Source organism: Phocoena phocoena, chromosome 11, assembly GCF_963924675.1.
Source record: "Phocoena phocoena chromosome 11, mPhoPho1.1, whole genome shotgun sequence".
NCBI lineage: Eukaryota > Metazoa > Chordata > Mammalia > Artiodactyla > Phocoenidae > Phocoena > Phocoena phocoena.
The window spans coordinates 15,630,612-15,655,225 of record NC_089229.1 but is presented as its reverse complement, the minus strand read 5'-3'; the positions used below and the strand labels follow the sequence as shown (position 1 = coordinate 15,655,225).

At 39.1% G+C, this 24,614-nt stretch overlaps 1 protein-coding gene across 5 annotated transcripts in view; it reads left to right on the top strand.

Annotated features, from left to right (window-relative positions):
• RIC8B (RIC8 guanine nucleotide exchange factor B) overlaps window positions 1-23,099 on the top strand; it is a 117,297-nt gene extending 94,198 nt beyond the window's left edge. For 2 of the 5 annotated variants that reach the window (XM_065887372.1, XM_065887371.1), the window contains 2 exons: window positions 8,747-8,866; window positions 22,988-23,099. In XM_065887372.1, the coding sequence (XP_065743444.1) occupies window positions 8,747-8,866; window positions 22,988-23,099 (232 nt within the window). Of the gene's footprint in view, window positions 1-8,746; window positions 8,867-11,802; window positions 11,843-22,987 lie in introns of those variants that run through there. The other 3 variants (XM_065887375.1, XM_065887374.1, XM_065887373.1) reach the window with 2 other exon arrangements.
• The last annotated feature ends 1,515 nt before the right edge of the window (window positions 23,100-24,614 follow it).

The following is a 24,614-nucleotide window of genomic DNA, read 5'->3' as shown; positions in this document are numbered from 1 at the left end:
CTCCCATTCTGAGGGTTATCTTATGGTCTTGTTTTTAGTTTCCTTTGCTGTACAAAAGCTTTTAAGTTTCATGAGGTCCCATTCGTTTATTTTTGTTTTTATTTCCATTACACTAGGAGGTGGATCAAAAAAGATCTTGCTGTGATTTATGTCAAAAAGTGTTCTTCCTCTGTTTTCCTCTAAGAGTTTTATAGTGTCTGGTCTTACATTTAGGTCTCTAATCCATTTTGAGTTTATTTTTGTGTATGGTGTTAGGGAGTGTTCTAATTTCATTCTTTTACATGTAGCTGTCCAGTTTTCCCAGCACCACTTATTGAAGAGACTGTCCTTTCTCCATTGTGTATCCTTGCCTCCTTTGTCATAGATTAGTTGACCACAGGTGCGTGGGTTTATCTCTGGGCTTTCTATCCTGTTCCATTGATCTATATCTCTGTTTTTGTGCCAGTACCATATCATCTGATTACTGTAGCTTTGTAGTATTGTCTGAAGTCAGGGAGACTGATTCCTCCAGCTCTGTTTTTCTCCCTCAAGACTGCTTTGGCTATTCAGTGTCTTTTGTGTCTCCATACAAATTTTAAGACTTTTTGTTCTAGTTCTATAAAAAATGCTATTGGTAATTTGATAGGGATTGCACTGAATCTGTAGATTGCTTTGGGTAGTATAGTCATTTTCACAATATTGATTCTTCCAAACCAAGAACATGGTATATCTCTTCATCTGTTTCTGTCATCTTTAATTTCTTTCATCAGTGTCTTATACTTTTCTGCATAAAGGGCTTTTGTCTCCCTAGGTAGTTTTATTCCTAGGTATTTTATTCTTTTTGTTGCAGTGGTAAATGGGAGTGTTTTCTTAATTTCCCTTTCAGATTTTTCATCACTAGTGCATAGGAATGCAAGAGATTTCTGTGTATTAATTTGTATCGTGCTACTTTACCAAATTCATTGATTAGCTCTAGTAGTTTTCTGCTGGCATCTTAAGGATTCTCCATGTATAGTATCATGTCATCTGCAAACAGTGACAGTTTTACTTCTTCTTTTCCAATTTGTATTCCTTTTATTTCTTTTTCTACTCTGATTGCCATGGCTAGGACTTCCAAAACTATGTTGAATAATAGAGAGTGGACATCCTTGTCTTGTTCCTGATCTTAGAGGAAATGCTTTCAGGTTTTCACCATTGAGAATGATGTTTGCTGTGGGTTTGTTGTATATGACCTTTATTATGTTTTGGTAGGTTCCCTCTGTGCCCAGTTTCTGGAGAGTTTTTATCATAAATGGGTGTTGAATTTTGTCAGAAGCTTTGTCTGCATCTATTGAGATGATCATATGGTTTTTATTCTTCAGTTTGTTAATGTGGTGTATCACACTGATTGTTTTGCGTATATTGAAGAATCCTTGCATCCCTAGGATAAATCCCACTTGATCATGGTGTATGGTCCTTTTAATGTGCTGTTGCATTCTGTTTGCTAGTATTTTGTTGAGGATTTCTGCATCTATATTCATCAGTGATATTGGTCTGTAATTTTCTTTTTTTGTAGTATCTTGGTCTGGTTTCGGTATCAGGGTGATGATGGTGGCCTCATAGAATGAGTTTGGGAGTGTTCCTTCCTTTGCAGTTGTTTGGAAGAGTTTGAGAAGGATAGGTGTTAGCTATTCTCTGTTTGATAGAATTCACCTGTGAAGCCATCCGTTCCTGGACTTTTGTTTGCTGGAAGATTTTTAATCACAGTTTCAATTTCATTACTTGGGATTGGTCTGTTCATGTTTCCTATTTCTTTCTGGTTCAGTCTTAGAAGGTTATACCTTTCTAAGAATTTGTCCATTTCTTCCAGGTTGTCCATTTTACTGGCATAGAGTTGTTTGTAATAGTCTCTTAGGATGATTTGTATTTCCGCGGTGTCTGTTGTAACTTCTTTTTCATTTCTAATTATACATATATATATTTGTTTGTTTGTTTGTTTTGCTTTTGTTTTTTGCAGTACGCGGGCCTCTCACTGTTCTGGCCTCTCCCGTTGCAGAGCACAGGCTCTGGATGCGCAGGCTCAGAGGCCATGGCTCATGGGCCCAGCCGCTCCACGGCATGTGGGATCTTCCCGGACCAGGGCACGAACCCGTGTCCCCTGCATCGGCAGGCAGACTCTCAACCACTGTGCCACCAGGGAAGCACTCTAATTATATTGATTTGAGTCCTCTCCCTCTTTTTCTTGATGAGTCTGGCTAATGGTTTATCAATTTTGTTTATCTTCTCAAAGAACCAGCTTTTAGTTTTATGGATCTTTGCTATTGTTTTCTTTGTTTCATTTATTTCTGCTCTGATCTTTATGATTGCTTTCCTTCTACTAACTTTGGGTTTTGTTTTTTCTTTTTTCTCTAGTTCTTTTATGTGTAAGGTTAGATTGTTTATTTGAGATGTTTGTTGTTTCTTGAGGTAGGATTGTATTGGTATAAACTTCCCTCTTTAGAACTGCTTTTGCTGCATCCCATAGGTTTTGGATCGTCGTGTTTTCATTGTCATTTGTCTCTAAGTATTTTCTGATTTCCTCTTTGATTTCTTCAGTGATCTCTTGGTTATTTAGTAACGTATTGTTTAGCCTCCATGTGTTTGTGTTTTTTACGTTTTTTTCCCCTGTAATTGATGTCTAATCTCATAGCGTTGTGGTCAGAGAAGATGCTTGATATGATTTCAATTTTCTTAAGTTTACTGAGGCTTGATTTGTGCAGCAAGATGTGATCTATCCTGGAGAATGTTCCGTGCACACTTGAGAAGAAAGTGTAATCTGCTGTTTTTGAATGGAATGTCCTATAAATATCAATTAAATCTGTCTGGTCTGTTGTGTCATTTAAAGCTTGTGTTTCCTTATTAATTTTCTGTTTGGATGATCTGTCCATTGGTGTTAGTGAGGTGTCAAAGTACCCCACTATTATTGTGTTACTGTCGATTTCCTCTTTTATAGCTGTTAGCAGTTGCCTTATGTATTGAGGTGCTCCTATGTTGGGTGCATATATATTTATAATTGTTATATCTTGTTCTTGGATTGGTCCTTTGATCATTATGTAGTGTCCTTTTTCTTGTCTCTTGTAACATTCTTTAGTAACATTCTTTAAAGTCTTTTTTATCTGACATGAGTATCGCTACTCCAGCTTTCTTTTGATTTCCATTTGCATGGAATATCTTTTTCCATCCCCTCACTTTCAGTCTGTATGTGTCCCTAGGTCTGAAGTGGGTCTCTTGTAGACAGCATATATATGGGTCTTGTTTTTGTATCCATTCAGCAAGCCTGTGTCTTTTGGTTGGAGCATTTAATCCATTCACGTTTAAGGTAATTATCAATACGTATGTTCTTTTACCATTTTCTTAATTGTTTTGGGTTTGTTTTTGTAGGTCCTTTTCTTCTCTTGTGTTTCCCACTTAGAGAAGCTCCTTTAGCGTTTGTTGTAGAGCTGGTTTGGTGGTGCTGAATTCTCTTAGCTTTTGCTTGTGTGAAAATCTTTTGACTTCACCATCAAATCTGAATGAGATCCTTGCTGGGTAGAGTAATCTTTGGTGTAATTTCTTCCCTTTCATCACTTTAAATGTGTCATGCCACTCCCTTCTGGCTTGTAGAGTTTCTACTGAGAAATCAGCTGTTAACCTTATGGGAGTTCCCTTGTATGTTATTTGTCGTTTTTCCCTTGCTGCTTTCAAGAATTTTTCTTTGTCTTTAATTTTTGCCAATTTGATTACTATGTGTCTCGGTGTGTTTCTCCTTGGGTTTATTGTGCCTGCGACTCTCTGGGCTTCCTGGACTTGGGTGGCTATTTCCTTTCCCATGTTAGGGAAGTTTTCGACTATAATCTGTTCAAATATTTTCTCGGGTCCTTTCTCTGTCTTTTCTCCTTCTGGGACCCCTGTAATGCAAATGTTGTTACGTTTAATGTTGTCCCAGAGGTCTCTTAGGCTGTCTTCATTTCTTTTCATTCTTTTTTCTTTATTCTGTTCTGCAACAGTGAATTCCACCATTCTTTCTTCCAGGTCACTTATCCGTTCTTCCGCCTTAGTTATTGTGCCATTGATTCCTTCTAGTGTAGTTTTCATTTCAATTACTGTATTGTTCATCTCTGTTTGTTTGTTCTTTAATTCTTCTAGGTCTTTGTTAAACATTTCTTGTATCTTCTCCATCTTTGCCTCCATTGTTTTTTCGATGTCCTGGATCATCTTCACTCTCATTATTCTGAATTATTTTTCTGGAAGGTTGCCTATCTCCACTTCATTTAGTTGTTTTTCTGGGGTTTTATCTTGTTCCTTCATCTGGTACTTAGCCCTCTGCCTTTTTATCTGGTCTTTCTGTGAATGTGGTTTTTGTTCCATAGGCTGCAGGACTGTAGTCCTTCTTGCTTCTGCTGTCTGCCCTCTGGTGGATGAGGCTATTCTAAGAGGCTTGTGCAGGTTTCCTGATGGGAGGGACTGGTAGTGGGTAGAGCTGGATGTTGCTCTGGTGGGCAGAGCTCAGCAAAACTTTAATCCACTTGACTGCTGATGGGTGGGGCTGGGTTCCCTCCCTGTTGGTTGTTTGGCCTGACATGACCCAACACTGGAGTCTAGCTGGGCTCTCTGGTGGGGCTAATGGTGGACTGTGGGAGGGCTCACGCCAAGGAGTACTTCCCAGAACTTCTGCTGCCAGTGTCCTTGTCCTCACAATGAGACACAGCCACCCCCGCCTCTGCAGGAGACCCACCAACACTAGCAGGTAGGTCTGGTTCAGTCTCCTATGGGGTCACTGCTCCTTCCCCCTGGGTCCCAATGCGCACACTACTTAGTGTGCACCCTCCAAGAGTGGAGTCTCTGTTTCCCCCAGTCATGTTGAAGTCCTGCAATCAAATCCCACTAGCCTTCAGAGTCTGATTCTCTAGGAATTCCTCCTCCTGTTGCCAGACCCCCAGGCTGGGAAGCCTGACGTGGGGCTCAGAACCTTCACTCCAGTGGGTGGACTTCTCTGGTATTAAGTGTTCTTCAGTTTGTGAGTCACCCACCCAGCCGTTATGGGATTTGATTTTATTGTGATTGCATCCCTCCTACCGTCTCATTGTGGCTTCTCCTTTGTCTTTGGATGTGGGGTATCTTTTCTGGTGAGTTCCAGTGTCTTCCTGTTGATGACTGTTCAGCAGTTAGTTGTGATTCCCATGCTCTCACAAGAGGGAGTGAGAGCACGTCCTTCTACCCGACCATCTTGAACCAATCCCGATAATGTATCTTTTTCCGTTCATCTTATCTGCCTTAGCCTCTGTAGGGACTTGACTTTATAGCCTCTTCGTTAACCAGGGTGCTTTGAGCAAAATTTAATCCACATTTTTTAGAGATAGATGTTAACTTTCATATAGCTCAGGGAACATTTAATAGCTTTTTCTCTTCAGTGAACCAGTGTAGTACTGTTGATGTTGGCCAAATGTAGCAACATTTTGAAGAGCAAGTCTTAATCCTTTTGTCTCCAGCTGCTGTCATATAATGGCCTTATATAATACAAAAGTCTTGGTGACATATCACACATAAGAGTTTGGATACTTCTTGTCACCTAATTGGAAGACATTAAACAGGATTGGAGTGCTGAGAAGATGGGGGAGGGGAGCAGAGACAGGGTGGGAAAAATTATGATAAATATAAAATTATCCAATAAAATATCCACCACAGTTAACAGTTAGTATACTTAAAGTATCTTAGGACTCAGAGTCTTGGAACAAAAAACCAATCCCAAAATTTCAGTGTTAAGATCCTGAAACCTGGAAAGTTAAATCTCAGACTATACTGTTCAAGGTTATAAAGGTGGCAAGTGTTTGTTCAACCAAAAATAGTCTTTTTTTTTTTTCAAAAGTAGTTTTTTATGAAACCTCACTCTGTTGCTGCGGTGGTGACTCTTTGTTTTCTCTTCCTCTGGGTAGAAGCTACATGAGATTGGTTTGAAGTGGGGAGCTGGAGGGGAGACAGTGTCCAAGTCTGCCTCCTGCCCCCAGAACACTGGCATTTTTCCCATAGGAGAGTAGCATGGTTCAGCAACTTGTGTTTGCTGTGGCTTTGTTTATGTTCTTCTGAGTACTGGGATGGGGGTAGGGGTAGGGGGTGTTTTTTCAAGGAAAAAAGATGAAACCTCAATCCCTGGAGTGATTTTGGGGGGTTGGAATGTTTTACTACAAGGGTAAAGGATGGTAAGTTCTTACTCTGTAAGAGTGAATTTCTGGCTGCTGCTTTCACGCTCAGTGAGCAAAGGATTTTGTGACTTTAGTAGCTAATTTCACAGCAAGACATTAAATCATTTTAGCAGCAGCGGACTTGAGGTCAGCTTATGGAAAACAGACATCATTTCCACTAAGCCCTTAAAAGAACCAAGAAAAGAATCAAATGTGCCCTGATCCAGGAATGCATGTCCTTTGTGTGCTGTGGTATCCACAATACCACAGAGCTGACCAGTGTGTCCTCCTGACAGACTTTTTCCCTGAGGCACATGATGGGTTGTGCTAATTTCATTACATTCTAAAACAGTGTGTGGATCTGATTTAAGTCACCCTTCCATTGAGCTTGAGGAGAGAAGCCTTCTCTCAAGAGACAGATGAGCATGGTCTAAATAGTTAATACATCTGCCTTCCCTTATACTTTCTTCTAAGGCCTTATTGCCTTTGTCTGCTTGGTAAGTGGTATGTGCCTATAATAAGTACCTTTACTTACTTATTTATAAGACTATATGTTTTTTTCTAATTTAGCAGGCAGCAGAAGAGAAACCAGTGAAAATATGTCCCGTCGTTATACACCTAAGCAAATAATAGTATGGGTGGTGGAATTACATTTTCACTGTGGCATTTGGATACTTCTTAAAAACTCCATAGTTCTCAGAAGCCTCGTCTGGGTCCTCTTTGTTCTTGACTTTTGGTGATGACCCCGTTTGGCATTTTTGTTAATGGCCACCAACTATACGCCTTTTTCTTTTCTTTTATGAGCACCTGAAAAAAGGGAGAGAGACTAGTAGCACACAATGAATGTCTCAAGTAGGCACTCTGTCCCAGTGGTTCTTAACCTCAATGTGCATCACAATCACCTGGAGAAAAAACCAAAACAGATTTAGTTGGTTTCAGGTGAGGCCTGTCTTTCAAGTTTCTCAAGTGATTCCAATGTATAGCCAAGGCTAAGAATCACGGAGAAGCCTATGGGTTTTCAGACTGTTTCCCCAGAGTTCCTGAAAGTGCCTTAGGGGCTGCCTTAAGAAGAGGCAAGTGAGTGCGGGCAAATAGAAGGGATTCTAGGCCTGCACTCTCCTTGGCTGTCCCTATCCCCTCTTCTGCCTGAGCAGTTCCACTTTCATCTATTTCATAAATCAGCTTTCTATGTAGATTTCATTTGTTAAAATAAAAAGGGTGAGGGGTTCCACTGCTTCGAAGGAAAAAGTTTTTTAACCATGGCTCTAGACATAGGTCTTATGAAAGAATGGCAAAACAGATGTTTTAGATCCGGTGTTTAAGGATGGTGAGCATTGAGTCCTTCTGTAAGAATCTGTATGTCAGGCAGCCTCTGAGGAATGTAGAAAAATAAATATTTTTTTGTAACAGATGTACCTAGCCCTTGCTCCAAGTGAGAAAAGCCCTGCTCTGTAAAGAAAGTTAACTTGCCCAAGTAAAAGTCTAAAAGCAGGGCTGGCAAACTAGCCACCAGATGATGTAATTAATCGTGGTGTCTTGGTTTTGGCCCGCATGATTTTTTTTTCCCTGTTTAGACTAGCACTGTTCTCCATTTTACCCTAGTCCTCAATACTCCATGTTATTTATACTTGACCAGTTCGCTCATTTGCATATCCTTAAGGCCTGGCCTCTGAAACCATTTGTGTTTGTAGACCCTAGAAAGTAACTTATCAGCGATTTGCCATTTGCAGGGATATTTCATTTGATCATTAAAAACATACTGTGTGTACTTGGTTGGTACAAAATGCTGTAACCTCTTGTCTGCTTCTCCAGAAAGATGTTTAAGCTATAAATATTTGGCAGCCGTTGAAAGAATTATCTTTTATTTCACCTCATCAAAAAAAATAATAATAATGTGGATTTTAATTAAGAGGATAGTTTTGTTTGGTATTAGAACTTCATACAAAGTTTATGGAACGTATTCATCTTAAGTACTTTATTAAATCTATTTCCAGAAAGATAGATGGTATACCTGTCTTTTGGTAGGCTAGATTTCATTCCTTTTTTTAATCTAGGTCAGATCAAATCTAATTAAAATTGTTCTTTTGCTTTATCTTTTATTATTTAAACACTCATTGCCTTCTGTGGTCTCACTAATGGACTAATTTCCTGAGATTATAAATGGGCATGCTTTCATTTTCAGATTCCAGCCTCTGTCATCATTTTTCCAATTTTTTGACATATTTGTTTTATGCTGTATCACAAAATAGATTTCTCCTTCTCTGAAATCATTTGTCCCTTATATAATTAACGAAGAAGCTGTGCATCCAAGGATATTTATCCTAACGGCACCAATCAAATTTCATATTTTTAAAAAGCAGCCGTGCCTTTAAAAAAAAGTTGGCAAGTTCGCTATCACCCATTTCCCAAAGCAAATTAGCAGGAAAAGTCAATTTAAAAAAATTCCTATAGCAGTTCTATATCATAAAATTGCTATTGCCAATTTTTTGGCTATTATACTCTTTCTTATTATAACTTACAACTTGGACCAGAAAAGTATAGAAAGAGCATAATTTGAAAACATACAGCATAACTTTTTTTTCTTTTTGTAGCATTAATCTTATCACTGGTCATTTAGAGGAACCAATGCCAAACCCCATAGATGAAATGACAGAAGAACAAAAAGAATATGAAGCCATGAAACTTGTCAACATGCTTGATAAACTTTCCAGGTATTGTATTCCCATCCATTTTTTGCTTGGTTTCTAAAAATGTTCTATTTCTTTGTCTCTCTCACTGAGAGTTACCATAGAACAGCAACTCTGGAAATCCATGTTGATTGGAACAGGATGGCCCAGGCAGCAGTAGTTCAGATCTCTCTTGGCTACCATGGTTCTTCTACATGTGCCGCTTATGGATGTGCATTCTTAAACATTTAAACTCTCAAAGCTAGGATAGTAACTACTAGGTCATTGTGATATTTAACCAACTAACCTCCCTGTCTTCAAAAAGATGCTGTGAATTAGGTTCAATGATTTTGCTGCTGCTTGTATTTTTTGTTTTAGTCTGTTTTGGTTTTTGTTCCAAATCATAATGCTTTTTTTTTTTTTTTCCCATTTTTGATGTGCAAGTTTGCAGTTCTTTCTTTTTGGATTGCTGCTAAAACCAAGAATTCTAAAATGTCACGCACCCAATAGAAAAAAGTGAAAAGGAATAGCTCAAATGAAGGATTTTCTGAAAGCAGGCACTTGTATTAATTAGGGATTCTAAAAACAATCTCCCCTTCCCTTCTTGCTTCACACCTCCTTCCCCTCCCCAGATAGCCAGTTTTGAAAATAATTAAATATATACTAATAAGCAATTAGTCATCTTGGAGGAGTTATTAGAAGGTATTAATTCCTTTCATACTTGCCTGAATTGCTCAGTTTTCTAGTCGTACATTGAGTCACTGTCTCCTTTAAGCCATCTTGAGTGAGTGCTTCTGTGTGTTGGTGGCAGCTGCCACCAGAAGGTGAATTTCTTCTGGTCATCTCCTCTTTCACAACAGCTATGCAAAGGCTAATATCCCTCAATCAAGAGGAGTAGCAACTAGAATGGGAAAGCCAGAAAGCCAACCATTAAAGGGAAAGGTGTAATAAAGAAACAAGCAGAGGCTAAGAGCACAGCAGGAGGCTTAGAGTAGAAGTGTTCAAAAATAAGAGGAGGCTGACATGGGGAGTGTGACAAGTTAGGGTATTTAGACCCTTTGCAGAGTCTGAGTTTTCACATGATGCTGGTAATGTGGTGGAAGTTACATAGAAGTAAGTAGCTTCATCATCTACAAAGCTAATATGACTAGAATTTAGTTGACTTCCAGTTAGTCCTTTTAAATTTCCATCATTTTCCCAAGAAGGTTAGAATTTACAGCTCACTATGCTCACAGTCTTCAAAAGACATTGTTATCTGTTTGCATATGACATTCTCCATACCTTTGGATAGAATATACATGTTGCTTCCCTGAATGAATTTACAATAAAAGAGAAGATGCTGATAGGACAAACTTATAGGAGGCAGAGTAAAAGGTTCTGAATGAATATATAAGAGTTGTACTTCCAAAAGGATCTGAGGTAGCTAATGAAACCGTGCTGTAAGTACAGCGGTTGGGATGAGAACAAACAGAGCCCATCTGGTAGAAGCTGGAGGGGGAAATGTTAACAAGGACCTGAGTAGAGCATATTAGTGTGAAGACAGTGAACTAGTTAGGTTGAATAAATTTCATTTTTCATAAATTTCATTTCAATAATATGAGTTCTTAAAAGATAACACAGATGCTATCCAACTGGCCCATTTGCCCTAGATGAGTAAACACCCAGCAGATGCCCAGCTCAATCTGAAGGTGATACTGATTTTCACATGTATAAAGCAGAGCAAATATGTCTTGTGTTGGCTTTGATGGTATGAATTTTGCCATTAAAGTTGAAGCTAAGGCAACTTTGAGAATAGTCCTAAATCACAGACTTTTTTCATGACTTGTGGTGGGATTTTTACATTGTCTGCCTTTATGTGCTTTCTAACATTTGCTCTCACTAATAACAATCAGTGACAGAACTGTATGGAGATTAGCAGTGGGCATTCCAAAGCAGGAATGCAAAGAATGAAGCCATTCTTTATGTGTCTTATGTGTTTGTCTTAAGTTTCTTCTCTCTTTTCACTGTTGTTTTTGGTTTGGTTTTTTGAGGTTAAAAAGATGCCATAAAGCCAAAGTAGACTAAATTCAGGGAACATTTATTAAGCAGCTGCTCTGTGCAAGGCACTGTGCTAGGAAGATGAGGGAGATTCAGAGGTGAATGTGGTAGTCCGTATCTTTGGAAATGATTACTTCTTATTACTGTGGGATATGGCTGTAATCTGTTCTAGAATACAGAGTATTCTAGAAGGAAGTAATGACAAAATAAGGTCTGTGTTGAACTGTGAGCACCCAGGAAAAGGAGCAGTTCATTCTGTTGGGATAAATCAGGGACTTTCACAGGGAAGGTAGCATTTGTGCTGATCCTTGAAGTTTAAGAGGTATTGAATCGACAAATGGAGAAATGACCATTCATTCTAGGTAGAGGGAAACTTACTCCTGTTAATAAGATAAATCTTTTTTATTCACCTACTGCATCTTTCTTCCAAAGAGCTCAGGTTATTTTATCATTATTTGAGTAATATGTTATCAGATTTATCATTGGGGAAAGCAAGGCCCAAAGAATTGCCCCAAACACTTCCAAGCTAATGACTGGTAAAAATCCATTTCCTTTCACAGTTTACAAAACACTTTCACATACATTGTCTTTCTAGCTAAAGTAAGGCTAAGAACTTCATTTTCCAGAACTCAAGACCTTTGCTCTGTCCACTGTGCTACTGTGTCTGTCTGTCAGAGTCAGTGTTTGCCAGAACATTTCCTAATCACCCTCTTCAGCAGTGTGCTATTGGTTAGTTCCTTCAACTGTCACTCCAAGGGTGTTCCGCATCCCACCACGTCTTGCTGTGCCAAGAGTGTACTGTAGCTTTGTCTGATTAACTTTCTTTCCAAAAGTGAAATCATTTTCTCCTGGGCCTGATTTGAAAGGCGTGAGAGTAAAGGATAGGATTGGAGGTGATGTGGCCAATGAATGGACGCTAGACACTTCCTTTTTTCCATCCATAGGAGAGCAGATGTGAACGACCTGCACCAGGATGGTGGTTAGCAACAGTGGCCCGTGCCAAAGCACTTACCAAAGTGATGACTAAGGTTGGTCATACCAAGTACTGTTACTGAGCCTGGTGTAGGGTACAGATGTTATTTACCACCAAAACTGTAAAACCACCAATGCAAAAATTAAAATTACATTTCCATTTTGCCTCCATGCTGGACACAGCCACTGCCTCAAGGTGCTCACCACCTTAGCAGCTTTATCTCAGCTAGACTTTTAAGGATACTGGAGAGATTAGCGCTCAAACATTTCCTTCCCATTGACCACCAACTGACAGTATATTCCAAGTGATTTTTTTTTTTAGTAAGGATTGTATTTGTGACAGATGTAGGTAAGGGGATTGGCAATGGACCTAGAGGTCTTAAGAGTTTGAGAATAATTTGAACCCCATAAATCCCATCATGTCTAGCTAGTACAGTGCCTTGTACCCTGTGGTTTCCCCAGTGTGTGATGATGAAATAATGTATAAAGCAGATCCCCAAATCGAAGGTTAATTTTTTGCTCAATAAAATAGCCTACATGGTTTAAAGACTTGAAAGTATACTTTTGTCAGTTCTATTTCTTGGCCAGATGTCATAAAATTCAGGTCTGGAAAGGAATTCTATAAGGTACTTTGGCCCACGACTGGCTAATTTAAATATTGGGGTACCTAACTTCTTTAATATAGAATGATAATTGTAATATTTATCAGACATAAGCATTAAGGCCTGAGGCATGATTATAGAAAGCTTCCTTTGACACTTTTTTTAATGTGAGAACAGAGGTGGAAAAGGGGATGAAAGTTGCCTGCCTCTCCACCTCCTCTTTCCTTTTCTGAATTGGAAAAAAAATAAGCCCCTGCAATTTAAGCGGGAGATTAGAACGGGGATTGTATGTGGTTAAGCAAGTCCAGTGTGGCTAAGACAACTGCATTCACCTCAGCTACAGCACACGAGCCTCATGTAGTGACGTGGCCTCCTCCACAAAAGGGGAGAGAGGATTGACTGGCTTAAGCCTAAGCTAACCAAGGGGAGTAATATTTCAAGTTTCAGTTTTGTTTTGACTTTTCTAATCCCCTTTAGTTTCTTAATTGGAACCAGGACTGATTAACCTTCTACTCTACCCTAACCCCATCACTGTTTAACAAGGTACATTGCCTTTATTGCTTATATATTCTATCAAAATCTTCTAAAATTTACATTTATATAAATAATTGTTTTCCATTTCTTCCTTTTCTTATCTCCTCTTTACCCAATATATATATTTTGCCAGCCTTTGTGTAGTATTTGGGACATGGTGGGACATGGCTTTCTTAATAAATGCAAGTATCAAATATAGTAATAGTTCCCCTTTAATCCAAAGGTGATTTTTAAACTTATGGAAGCTGGGACAGGTAATTTATGACTGAAAAGTAATAACTACATAATTTTTTTCTTGTAACTAAATTACTTTACTCTACTTACAAAAATAACTGTGATTACTCCCACCTTTATGATGAGTTAATCAAGGAAGTGCTTTTTAGGTACATTTCAGAAATATGATCCAGTCTTTATAGCATTGTGAGATCTATTTAGGTACAAAAGTGTCAAGATCTTAATTGTTTACATCAGAAAATCCTTTAGATCTGCACTGTCCAATATGGTAACCACTACCCATATATAACTATGGCTAGTCTGAATTGGGATGTCCTGTAAGTGTTAAATACTCAGACTTTCAAAGACTCAGTACAAAAAGAGAATGTAAAATAAATATCTCAGTTGTTTAATATGGATTTTATATTGAAATAATTTTTGATATATTGGATTAAACATTATTTTAAAATTAATTTTACCTATTTTTCCTACATGGCTACTAGAACATTTAAGATTACATATATGGCTTACATTGTATTAGATAGCACTGTTCTACATCATTAAAATACACTGCAGTGTTGCTCAGAAGCTTAATTAAGGGAACTTGGATCCAGTTAAACTAATATACCCTTAAAGTGGTAGGGGAGGATTAATTGGAGAAACTGGCTAGACATCTCTTAGTAGGACGTCATGCAAACTTTGTATTGCCTGTCAGTAGTCATTGTCCTTTAACTCTGTAGTAGGAATGCCTACTTGGAGCTCTTGGTTTAAGCACTAGGTGAAATGACTTCTGTTTATTAGAGAAACATCAAAGAAGAATAATCTCCATTGACTATTTGCTCTGAGTAACCCTCCTCCTTTAACTTTTAAGACTTTCTGATTGAGAAGAGCATGTACGAACTTCCATTTCTACTGCTTTATTCAACAGTGTCAGCTGGCATGCTGACCTCTTATTAATATTTATTTTGCTAATTCTGGACAACAGGAAAGAAAGGTTCTGTAGAGAAATTACCAAGAAATAAAGATCACCTTAAGGACAAAACTGAGTTTTATTTTTCTAGCACTATCCCTAACCTCTTTCTCTATATTTTCTTAACCATGCTCTTTAATGTGAGGTGGATAGCAAATTTTTAGAAGCTTTGCATGTGATCTTCTAACAGAAATGAGAATAATGAAAGACTAATATTTATATAGTCTTTTAAAGTTTAAAAAGTACTTCCACTGACTGTTAAAACAGCCCTGTGAATAAGATAGGGCAAGAGATATTTTATTGAGGAGTAAATGGGACCAATGATGAAGTGACTGAACCAAAATCAGGCATCTGGTTAATGACATAGTCAGGATTTGGTTCTTAGTCTTCGTATTCCAGATCTTATGTTATTTTGAAAAATTACCAACAAACAGCTCTCAGATTTGTCAGTCAGTCTGATTATTTTTAATAATACACTCTAAATTTTAAATAGATGCAAGCACGAAGACAAAGAGTAAGCATATTTTTTTTTTAAGAGTAAGCATATTTACCTGACAAAAAAATTAAGATTTGGAGGCCATTCATTCCTGCTTTTTCATTCCATAGTTGAGCTCTTCTCAAATATCAAGTCAGGTCCTATGTAGCTTATATCAAAAACAGAAAACAAACAGAAACAACTTCATATGAAGGAAACCAGTAAAACTGCTATGATTCTATGTTAATAAAGTCTTTTAATTATTTTGAAAATAGAATGATTATAGGTATTCTAACAAATTCTTACATTCAGTGTGATCATATTAAGAAAATTAACTTTAGAAAGACTTCCTTATTTACAGGCCTGTTGCCTGTTTAGGCAGCTCCCAAAGTGGAAGGACATGGTGTAGATAACATGCCATATCCATTTGTCTTGGGAATGATATTTTTATGTTACGTATTTTACCTTCCCAACTGTACCCAATCCCAAAGCATAATGGTGAGGCTGAGGGAAGGATCTCAGAAATGTTTTTGAAAAATGCAGCTTGAAGACCTCAAATTTGGTATAGAAAAGTCACCACACCTCTCCTGCCTACTGGGTTAGTGGCTTAGTGAAAGAACAGTAAAACCAACCAGTCAGCACCAGGAAGCCATTAGATGAAAGATTAACTGAAAGATGAAGGACCAGCAAAGGACACTGTTTCATAGTATATAACTGAACATGTTAACCAGTGCCAAAGGTGGTTTTAATTTCTGTGAGGAAAAAAGCGTTAAAAACACTCAAGAATATCACAAGTTATTGGGAAATCCATTGTACTTCAGTGGATATGGACTGTTCCATTGATGCTGAAATCTTGAAATAAGATGCACTCTCAGACTTGGAATTATAGCAAAGATTACAGAGCTTCTTTCCCCGGGCTCTCACAGGCTCCATTACTGCAGGCACTTTTGGAAAAGCTCTGTTAATTAAAATGCTTTATTTATATACTAATTTTCATCCTATCTTTCAAATGTGAAAGGGAATTAAATATGAAATGGCTAATTTTAAATGCCAGGGTTCTTTTTTTTCCAAGCCAACCTTACATTAAGAACAGGAATCCCTGTGCCAAAGAAATGGTTCCCAATTATCCCATCATGGGTTTTGTTATACATTGTACAGAAGTCAACAAAACAAGTAGGTAACAGGACCTGCCTAAATAGCAGCCACCCTCATTAAAATCAGAGAATTAATCGGGGTGACTGAAGGAAGCAATGCTTCATAGGCTCCCCCTTTTTCTTCTTTTCTAATCATAGAACAAAATATGTTACATAAAAGGATCGGAACTATTATGCAGTACTCAATTAGAGGGAGGTGAATAGGTCTCTAACATGCTGTTTTATCAAAAGAGCAGACTGGTGTTTGCATGACTGTTGTTTCATTACAGACCCTGTCATTAATTCCATGTGTCAATACTGCCCTGTAGTACACAGAGCAGACAAGAAAGAAGAGCCCTTGAAAACAAGGGAATGATTTTTGAGTCGTTATCAAGCTAAGTGGCAAGCGGGAAGCTGAAACTCGTATAGGTAAATTCGAAGGGACTCTTGGGAGATCTGCAAGTGGGAAACAAGAATGCATTTTACCAACTGCTTAATTATGTCCTGTTTTTCAACAAGTACACTTGAATTGAATGCTTTGTTTGTATTGCACAAAAACATGTGCTGTGGGCAAGAGTATTCTCTTGTTTCCAGGTCAAGTAAGGTGTTTTATACACATACACATCTGGCCTATTCTATAATGTGCTATTGGGTATGTTAGTATCTGAGCCCCAATATTGCACTGTCATTTCTGGGAGAAAGAGTTATGTAGGAACCAGAAGCCTAAAAAGTGGAACCTTCTCTAAGGTCCTGAGAGGTTACATAAGCCCAGGCATCCCAGAGGACCATACTTACAGGGAAATGGTGTCTCAGGAAAATGTTGAACTATATCTGGGGGAAAAAAAGACAGACTATAAAATTTTAAATATGGTATAAATCCCATAATCTCCCACCCCTAAATCTTTAAGAAAGTACTTTTTGGTTTCCATTAGCAGTCCTAAGGGTTAGGCTGGGGCAAAATAAGGTTTCCTTTCTTGGACGTGCTTTATCTGTGTCCTCGTGCCTGGCCAAGCCCTTATAGATTATGGTTCCTTATCGTTTAGTAAGATCAAATTTCTAAATGATGTTTCGTTCCAGTTGAACATTCTTGGAGGCTTATCTCTTCCCTGGCCAGATGCCTGATCAGATGAGAAGCCCGCCATGATACTGTCACAGTGCCTAGAATGGGCTCTTTATCCAGTAGACATCACTGTACTTTTTGATGATAACGAGGGCAGTCTTAACTTGTGTTAAGGCCTGTGTATAGCATTGAAGGTAAGTATGAAGGAGTTATTGCTATGTGAATATCTTAATCCTGATGCACATTTCAATATACAGTATCTTCGTTTAACCATGATCTACATATATCTGACACCTAGCCATCCTTTTTAGATGGGACCTTCATAATTTAGGACCAGTAACTCTTCATGAAATGGCCTGTTTATTGAGGGCCATGATTGAATTTAGATCCTTCCTTGTAACATTTGCCATTGCTTTGATTTACTTTCGGAATCATTCTAATCATTTGCTGGTAGTTTTGCAGGAAGGATTTGTGGTCTTGGTGTATGTCAGTGACAATTAGGTAGGATGCTGTGTTTGACTCTTAGGTTTAGAAGATCTTGATTAGAAACAAAAGCTTAGCAATATTGAGTTTTAGTGTCTTAAAAACCTAGCAGCTTTTTAAGTAAATCAAAATTATTTAGCGGCCTAATATTTAGACTCCTAGAATTAGAATCTTGGGGATCATCTTGTCCAACCCCTTCATTTTATATAGATGGGGAGACTCAAGCCCAGAGAAGGAAATGACTTGCCCAAGGACACCCAGCAAGTCAGTGGAAAATCTGAGACTAGAATCTAGACCCACTGATGCCCCATATATAAGCAGCTGAGTCTATACTAATTAGTGGTTGGAAATTCCAGGTTGTATGGTACAAAGAAGGCCTTGACTTCGGGACTGTCAGAATGTCTGATGACACTGACTCATCAGGGAAATAATTGCAGTTAAAATAATATGAGGATGTTTCCTGGCAAATGGTTCTCTACCATTGTCCATTTATGCTATGACCCATGTATTATATTCTTTCCATAAACATTTACTGAGCACCTACTATGCACCCATCCTATACTAGATATTGCAAATCACAGCCAGGTAAGACATGGACTCTGCCCTCAAGTTGCTCACAGTCCAGTAGAGAACGAGAAATCCCTGGAAAGCATTATGCAGAATTTCCTGTAGAATGCTAATACTTTTCCTAACTGTAAATCTTGGTGATGAACGTGAACCTTCTACCCAAAGATCCAGCTTTTCTCTTGGTCAGGGTTTGTTTATTAGGAGTCCCATGAAACACCATACCTTTTCTTTCTGTGAAAATGCAAGATAATACCAACTGCAGCAAAATTGAGTTCATAAACACTTATTGAGGATCTACTATCTGCAAGGCACTGTGCTAGACACATAGGGATATGAAAATGAATAAAACATAGAACATTTTCTTTTTAATATGTCAAAGGAATATTGTTTTATAGCCTTCAGTGTTTGTAATGAGAATTACTTTTTAATAAATATTCTTAAATATGGGACCCTTGAATTAGAAGACAAAAATACCTCTGTACTATAATCCAGACTTGTCAGCCCAGGATTTCAAAGTCTCCATCCAAATCCTCTTTTGTACCCCATATCTGTTTTGAGCTTTCTTTTTCCTTTACCTCTGCCAAGCCAGCCTGCTTGCCAATCCCTGTACACAACTAACTCTTGCTTCTGTGCCTTTGCTTGACTAATCTGCTTCTGGGATGCCTTTCTCCCCATGAATCCATGTCCATCACTGCCATTACAGTCTGGCCCTGAGTCCACCTCCTGCCAGGAGCCTGTGATCAGCACCCCCATCTCCTCCGCGTCCCTCCCACGTGTACATAGCCCATATGACTGGTGGAATAACGGTTCTGTGGTATTCATGAACGCTTCCCATTCTCTGTCCACATCTTGCTGATCTAGATACAACAGATCTTATTAAATGAAACAGTTTAGTATAACCAGGTCATTTATCAGACCTTTTAGGAGTAAGTCTCTATATCAAAGACTTCATTTTGGTATTTGTGGGCTGTTATATGATAGAGAGGAAGATCAGAATCGTTAAGATGGGGGTTTGAAAAGTAAGCCCGGGGTCCATAAGCAAAAAACAGTAACATATCTGTAAGTCATCCTCTCTCCTTCCACTCCCAAACAGTATGAGAAATCACCTTTAAACACATTTCAGATACAGTAAGGGTGTACAGAACTGTCAAGCTAGGGAAAGCAGGGCTCTGCCTGTTAATCATCTCAAGCTTGTTGATCTGCTGTTCTGTAATTCCTTTAATATTGTTTAATGTGTGTGTGTTTTACCTTCTGAACTGACTAAAAGCTTCTTGAGGACAGGGACCATGTCTTTTATTTGCTTCTGCATATTCTTCTCCCACTTATTGCCAAAGAGTACCCTAACAATCTTGTGGAAACCTTCCTTCCAGAAACACATAAGGGACAGGAAATGCATCTTGTGGGTTCCAACTACATTTCGGCCATTGCACTATGCACTTTTTATGTAGAATGACCTTTCACCCTCATGACAACTCAGTGAACTGGATATTCCTATCCCAATTCTACAGATAAGGAAATTGAAGTTCAGAGAGTTCAAGGTCTTACTGCTAGTGAGTGGTAGATCCAGGATTAGAACTTAGGTCTGTCTGATTCCAAAACCTATATATGCCTTTCACTATACCACAATAATGATAACTAATATTTAGGACTCCTTTACAGTTCATAGAGCTCTTTCATCTGCACTATTATTATTGCAATTACTACTACCACTGCTAGTACTATTACCCCTTAAGTCATCACTAGGAAGTAGGTAGTGCTAGTATCATTATCCCCATTTCACAGATGGGAATACAGAGACTCAGAGACTTGCCCAAGATCACACAGCTGGTAAGTGGAAGAGCCAGGACTTCAGACAGACTTCCTGACTCTAGATCTTTTTGTTCTTTCCACTATATCACATTGCTGCCTTAATTTATTTGCACGAATGCATGATTATGTGGCCAGTTACCACTGACACCTCTCCTACAGGAATGTCAGTAAGACCAAGCATCGCATGGAGCCATGTGGAAAAGACAATAATTCATACCCTCAGAGGAGCTTCTATGTTAGTAGAGGGGTGATACAGAAGACCTAAAAAATAAAGCCTTGAGAAGAATAGTTCACAAATGAGAGTTAAAATATGAGCCCCTTTATTCTATAGATGAATTCCCATAATTTGGCCATAAAATTTTTGTAATGTTCTTAATTATTTCTGTTACAAAATTGGATTAGGGAGCAGGGGTGAAATCGATGGACTTGATTTGAAAATATTCCTCCTGGGTTTGGATGAGAAAGTGCTAGCTACTTTGTGCAAGCTGGCAACTAGCTCCAATATCATCCTGTTACCAAAGAAATGCTGGAGTGTTAGGAGTGATGGCATATCCACCCAGCAATTCACTATCTTGGTAGAATTCCTATAGTCTCATCTGCTGATCAGACTTCTACCTACCCATACCCTTCAACCCCACCCCCACCTTACTGTACCCTCAGTCCACCAGCCCCTTCAGACCTTTGAACTTTCTGATCCCTTAATGTTTCACCCCAGAAGGTGATCCCCTTCTCCTTTGGTATCGATTATTAGTAAACAGTGTCCAGTATCACAAAGTCCTTCAGCACCATCAGAACTAGGAAACTGTTACTAAAGTATAGATATGTATAGTATGTATGCGTGCTGAAGAGAAGTTTCAGGGGAAGCAGATTGTTTTCTGGTTCCTCTAAGCATTTCTCCCTGGTTGTCAGGCAGAGCTGTTCGCTGTCCTGAAAGATGTCAGTGTCTGCCCCCTGCCCCCGAGCTGCTGCACCTGCTGTGCTCTTGTGGCAGCGAGCGGGTCGCCACCCACGTGGCCATCGGAGCGAGGCCACAGCCACGCTCTGCTCCTCACCCCTACCTCCACCCTTCCAGCGGACCACAGCTCTGCCCTGGAAGGAAGGCCTTTCCTTCCTACAGCCACAGCCATGATCCAGCTCTCTGTCTGCTCTCATGCCGTTACTGTTACAGTGACATCCTCATGGCTCGTCTCCCCACCGCAGTTTCCCCTATTCCAGTGTGTCTTTTGCACTGCTGCCAGAGATATTTCCCTATAAAGCAAACCTGACAGGGCATTCCTTACAGGCTAAGACCCGAGCTCCTTGCTTTGGCATTCAAGACACCTGACCACTAGACCCCCAACTACCCTTTTTGCAGCCTTGCCTCCTCCTGCTCCTTCTTTGAAGCTCGCCACTCCCCAAACACTGGGCCCTGTCCCAGCTTCATGGGAGACGAGAAAGAAGTTGACACAATCCAAAGAGGTCTACAGAAAAAAATCACAAGTAGTTGGGACTACACAGAGCCCTCCACACAGACTCCTTTGCCTGAAAAGTTCTGTACTATCTTCACGTGGCATAGGACACCTTGTTGGAGGTGCCGTCCGCACCTTCCCCAGGCAATTTGGTTGATGCTTCACCTCAGGAGCTGTTATTTCTTTTGTTCATGATTCTGTTACAGCATTTACCCTATTATGTTCTAAGTTATTTTTCATGTATATGTTTCACTCACTCCTCAAGGGCAGCAGCTGTGCCTAGTCTTCCTTTTCTTCCCAGTATATGACACAGTTCCTGGCACATAGTCCCTGAACAGCTGAACTCAGAGTGTGTTCCTTCAGTACAGTTATAGCAGTTAACCCAGATGTGTGTGCTGCAAAGAGCACTGGACTGGGATTCAGAGGCCTATGTCCCAGGTCCAACTTTGCCACTAGATATGTGACCTTGGGTAAGTCACTCAGTCTCCTTTATTAAACAAGGGGGTTGGACTAAATGATCTCTAAGGCCCCTTCAACTTTAAGTTCTATGATTCTGACCCCATTTCTTGGATCAAGAAACACATTTCCTACTTTATAATATTTAGTAGCCTCAACCAGTCAACCATCCACATTACTCAAAGAGAGTTTTCAGACTCCCAGCAATAGTCTTCTGGTACCAGCCAGAGCTGCTTGATTAGGTTCCTGTTGACTTATCCAGTGACCACTGAGCTGTTCTTCCCCTTCCCCAGGAAGTTTCTCTGCAGCTATAACACCGTCACACTGCTATGTGGCCGGCCCTTCCGAGGGGAGCCCTTCTGGCCTAAGGGACAACAGCAAGGAAGCAGAGGGAGAGGAGTTTTTATCATTTTCCTTCACTCCAACTCCCACCAGCATTATAACTGCTGCCATGTTGTTTCTTGTTGTAGACATGTTTTTAGGGGGTGATGCCCATTTCTGTGAGAAGTAAGTTTTAAGCAGTTCATGTGCCTCTTCAAGGCTCCTTTTAAAGTACACTGCTGACTTATTGGGGTGGGAAGAAGACTAGAGTTAGCATCTCAACATGTACATTTGACATAATCTCTATACAATAAATAAGAGCCTATGAAAAGATCTTTCTTAATGCTTTTTGATTGGCTTAATAATTAATCATCTTTAGATGAGGCTGTAACTTGTGGAGTAGATATAATTGGATTAGCTGAAAAGAGGCAGTTGGGGAGCTTTGAAGAGATTAAAATGGCTGTCAATCCCATAATTAAACTGCCACAAACAAAAGCAATGGTGTTTTTTAAAAAAGAAGAAGAATAAGGAGAGAGAGAGGAAAGAAAAGGGAGGGAGAAAGTTGGGGAAGGCCAAATGATTTGAAATCATGGGGAAGGCCAAATGATTTGAAATCAATAAGTACTTATGTATCACTAGAGATTGGAGAGGCAAAAATCAAATGACGATTTATTCCATTAAACGAAATCCATACATATCAAATTAGCCATTAATTATATGCCTGGTCCACTGGGACAGGTGAAATTTTGGCAGCTTCAACTTCACTAAAACAAATCCACAAAAGGAAAAAAATTATTAAAAACAGAAGAGACCTGCTCCTTGTCCTGAGCCCATTTAGACCTTGACTTTTCATACTTTTAATTGGCTTAGTAGGTTTGGCCTGTGTGAATGAAGTCTTTTATCTCCCTCTTTTTCTTTCCATACCTCTTTCATCTTTCCTGTTACAAACACACAGAGAGCTTGAGGAAAAATACTTTGATTTTTAAAGACTTCTTTTTTTTAAAGGATGTGGATTTGGGTGGAGGGAGGGGGTGTGTGTGATGCTGGTGAATACTTTTTTTTCTTTCTTTTCTCTCTTTTTTCCAGAGAGGAGTTGCTTAAACCAATGGGACTAAAACCTGATGGGACAATAACGCCTTTGGAGGAAGCACTCAACCAGTACTCTGTCATCGAGGAGACAAGCTCTGACACTGACTAAAAGCATCACCTGCTCAACTCTCAGTATTGCTTTTATCAGCATCTTTTCTCTGTAGCTCCAGGGGAATCTTTTCTCTAAAACATTTATGCCCTTGCTTTGGCTAGAAACACATTAACTGGTTTACTCATTGAGAATCCAGCATATTTAAGAAGTGATCCTGTGTTTTGCGATATTGAGGCATTCATACAGAGCTGCAGTTAGACGGAGTTGCAGAGACTAGGAACAGAAAAAAAAATAATTCCATTTTGTCAAGATGGAACTGAAGGACTTCACTCTATAAAGCAAGCCCTGGTTGAATCTGGCAGTTATGTTTGCCAAGATTCTAAAGAAGATTTAGCCGTGTCCTTCCTCTCACTTTTGTGAGCTGCCCTTTCTGAATCTCTCCAGAGACAGAGGCATGTGAGAAGCAGAACAGCTGCTAAAAAGGGGCTGAGGCAAGTGACTTGTTAGATCAGGACTGAGTGAATGGAAGCCAAGCAGCTGCTCCATAAACGTAGCCCCACTCTTCATTTCAATTTTGTATAAAATCTATAGAAATGCACACACACGCGCACACACACACAACAGCCCCAGACTTGCAAACTGGTTACATTCAAAAAGTTTGTATGTCAGTTATCTAGAACTTCAGAATACATTTCTCCCTATAAAGTTATAAATGATGGTTTAGTTCTGAGGCAGCTACAAATGCCTATTTATTCCCTAATAACCTGAACACTAGTACCATAGAACTGAACCCCCATCTGTATCACTGCATGGGGAACATGCATTCTGAGGTCTAACATAGGGGTGCCTCCAACCTGGTAGAGGGAATGGGGACCCCCTGGGTACGGGGGTTCCTTTTGAGCCCTCTGCTGAGGGTGGGGGAGTCAGCAGCACCCATTTGTACATATAGGTCACTCATATGTCACATGTTTTAAATTGGGGAGTGTGTGTGCTTGTGTGTGTGTCCTACCTTTCTACCATATGTGATCAGTTTAATGGTAACTTTATTTATTTAAAAAAGAAACACAAATAGTTACTGTTAAACTGATTAAGGCTGTTTATTTTTACTTTTAGAATTGGTCATATGACGAAGTAGAAAATGAATCATGCAATAGACAGTGGGCCTAGTTAATCAATGGCTAAAGTTGAAAAGGGGTTGGTTTCCTTTTATATATATATATGTATGTATATACATATATATATATACACACACATAATGTGCTTAACCACTGCCTTTTAAAACTTTAAATTAAATAAAACATTGGGGTTGATTCAATTTAGCTATCTGTGTGTGTTTCTTTATAGATACATGGGGTAAACAATCCTATTTCACAGTTTATGCTTTTTTAAAGTGCTTTTACATCGTTATCTCACTTATAATAAATAGCCTTTCTAAGGATAAAGTACATGAAGTATTAGTGAAAATGTCATTTATCCAGAAGTCACTTCTCTGGCAAAAGTACAAATCAGGAATTCAGTTTTAAAAAGCCTTAGAGCTGCCAAAAGAGATGGCAAAGTTTCTTACAATTTATT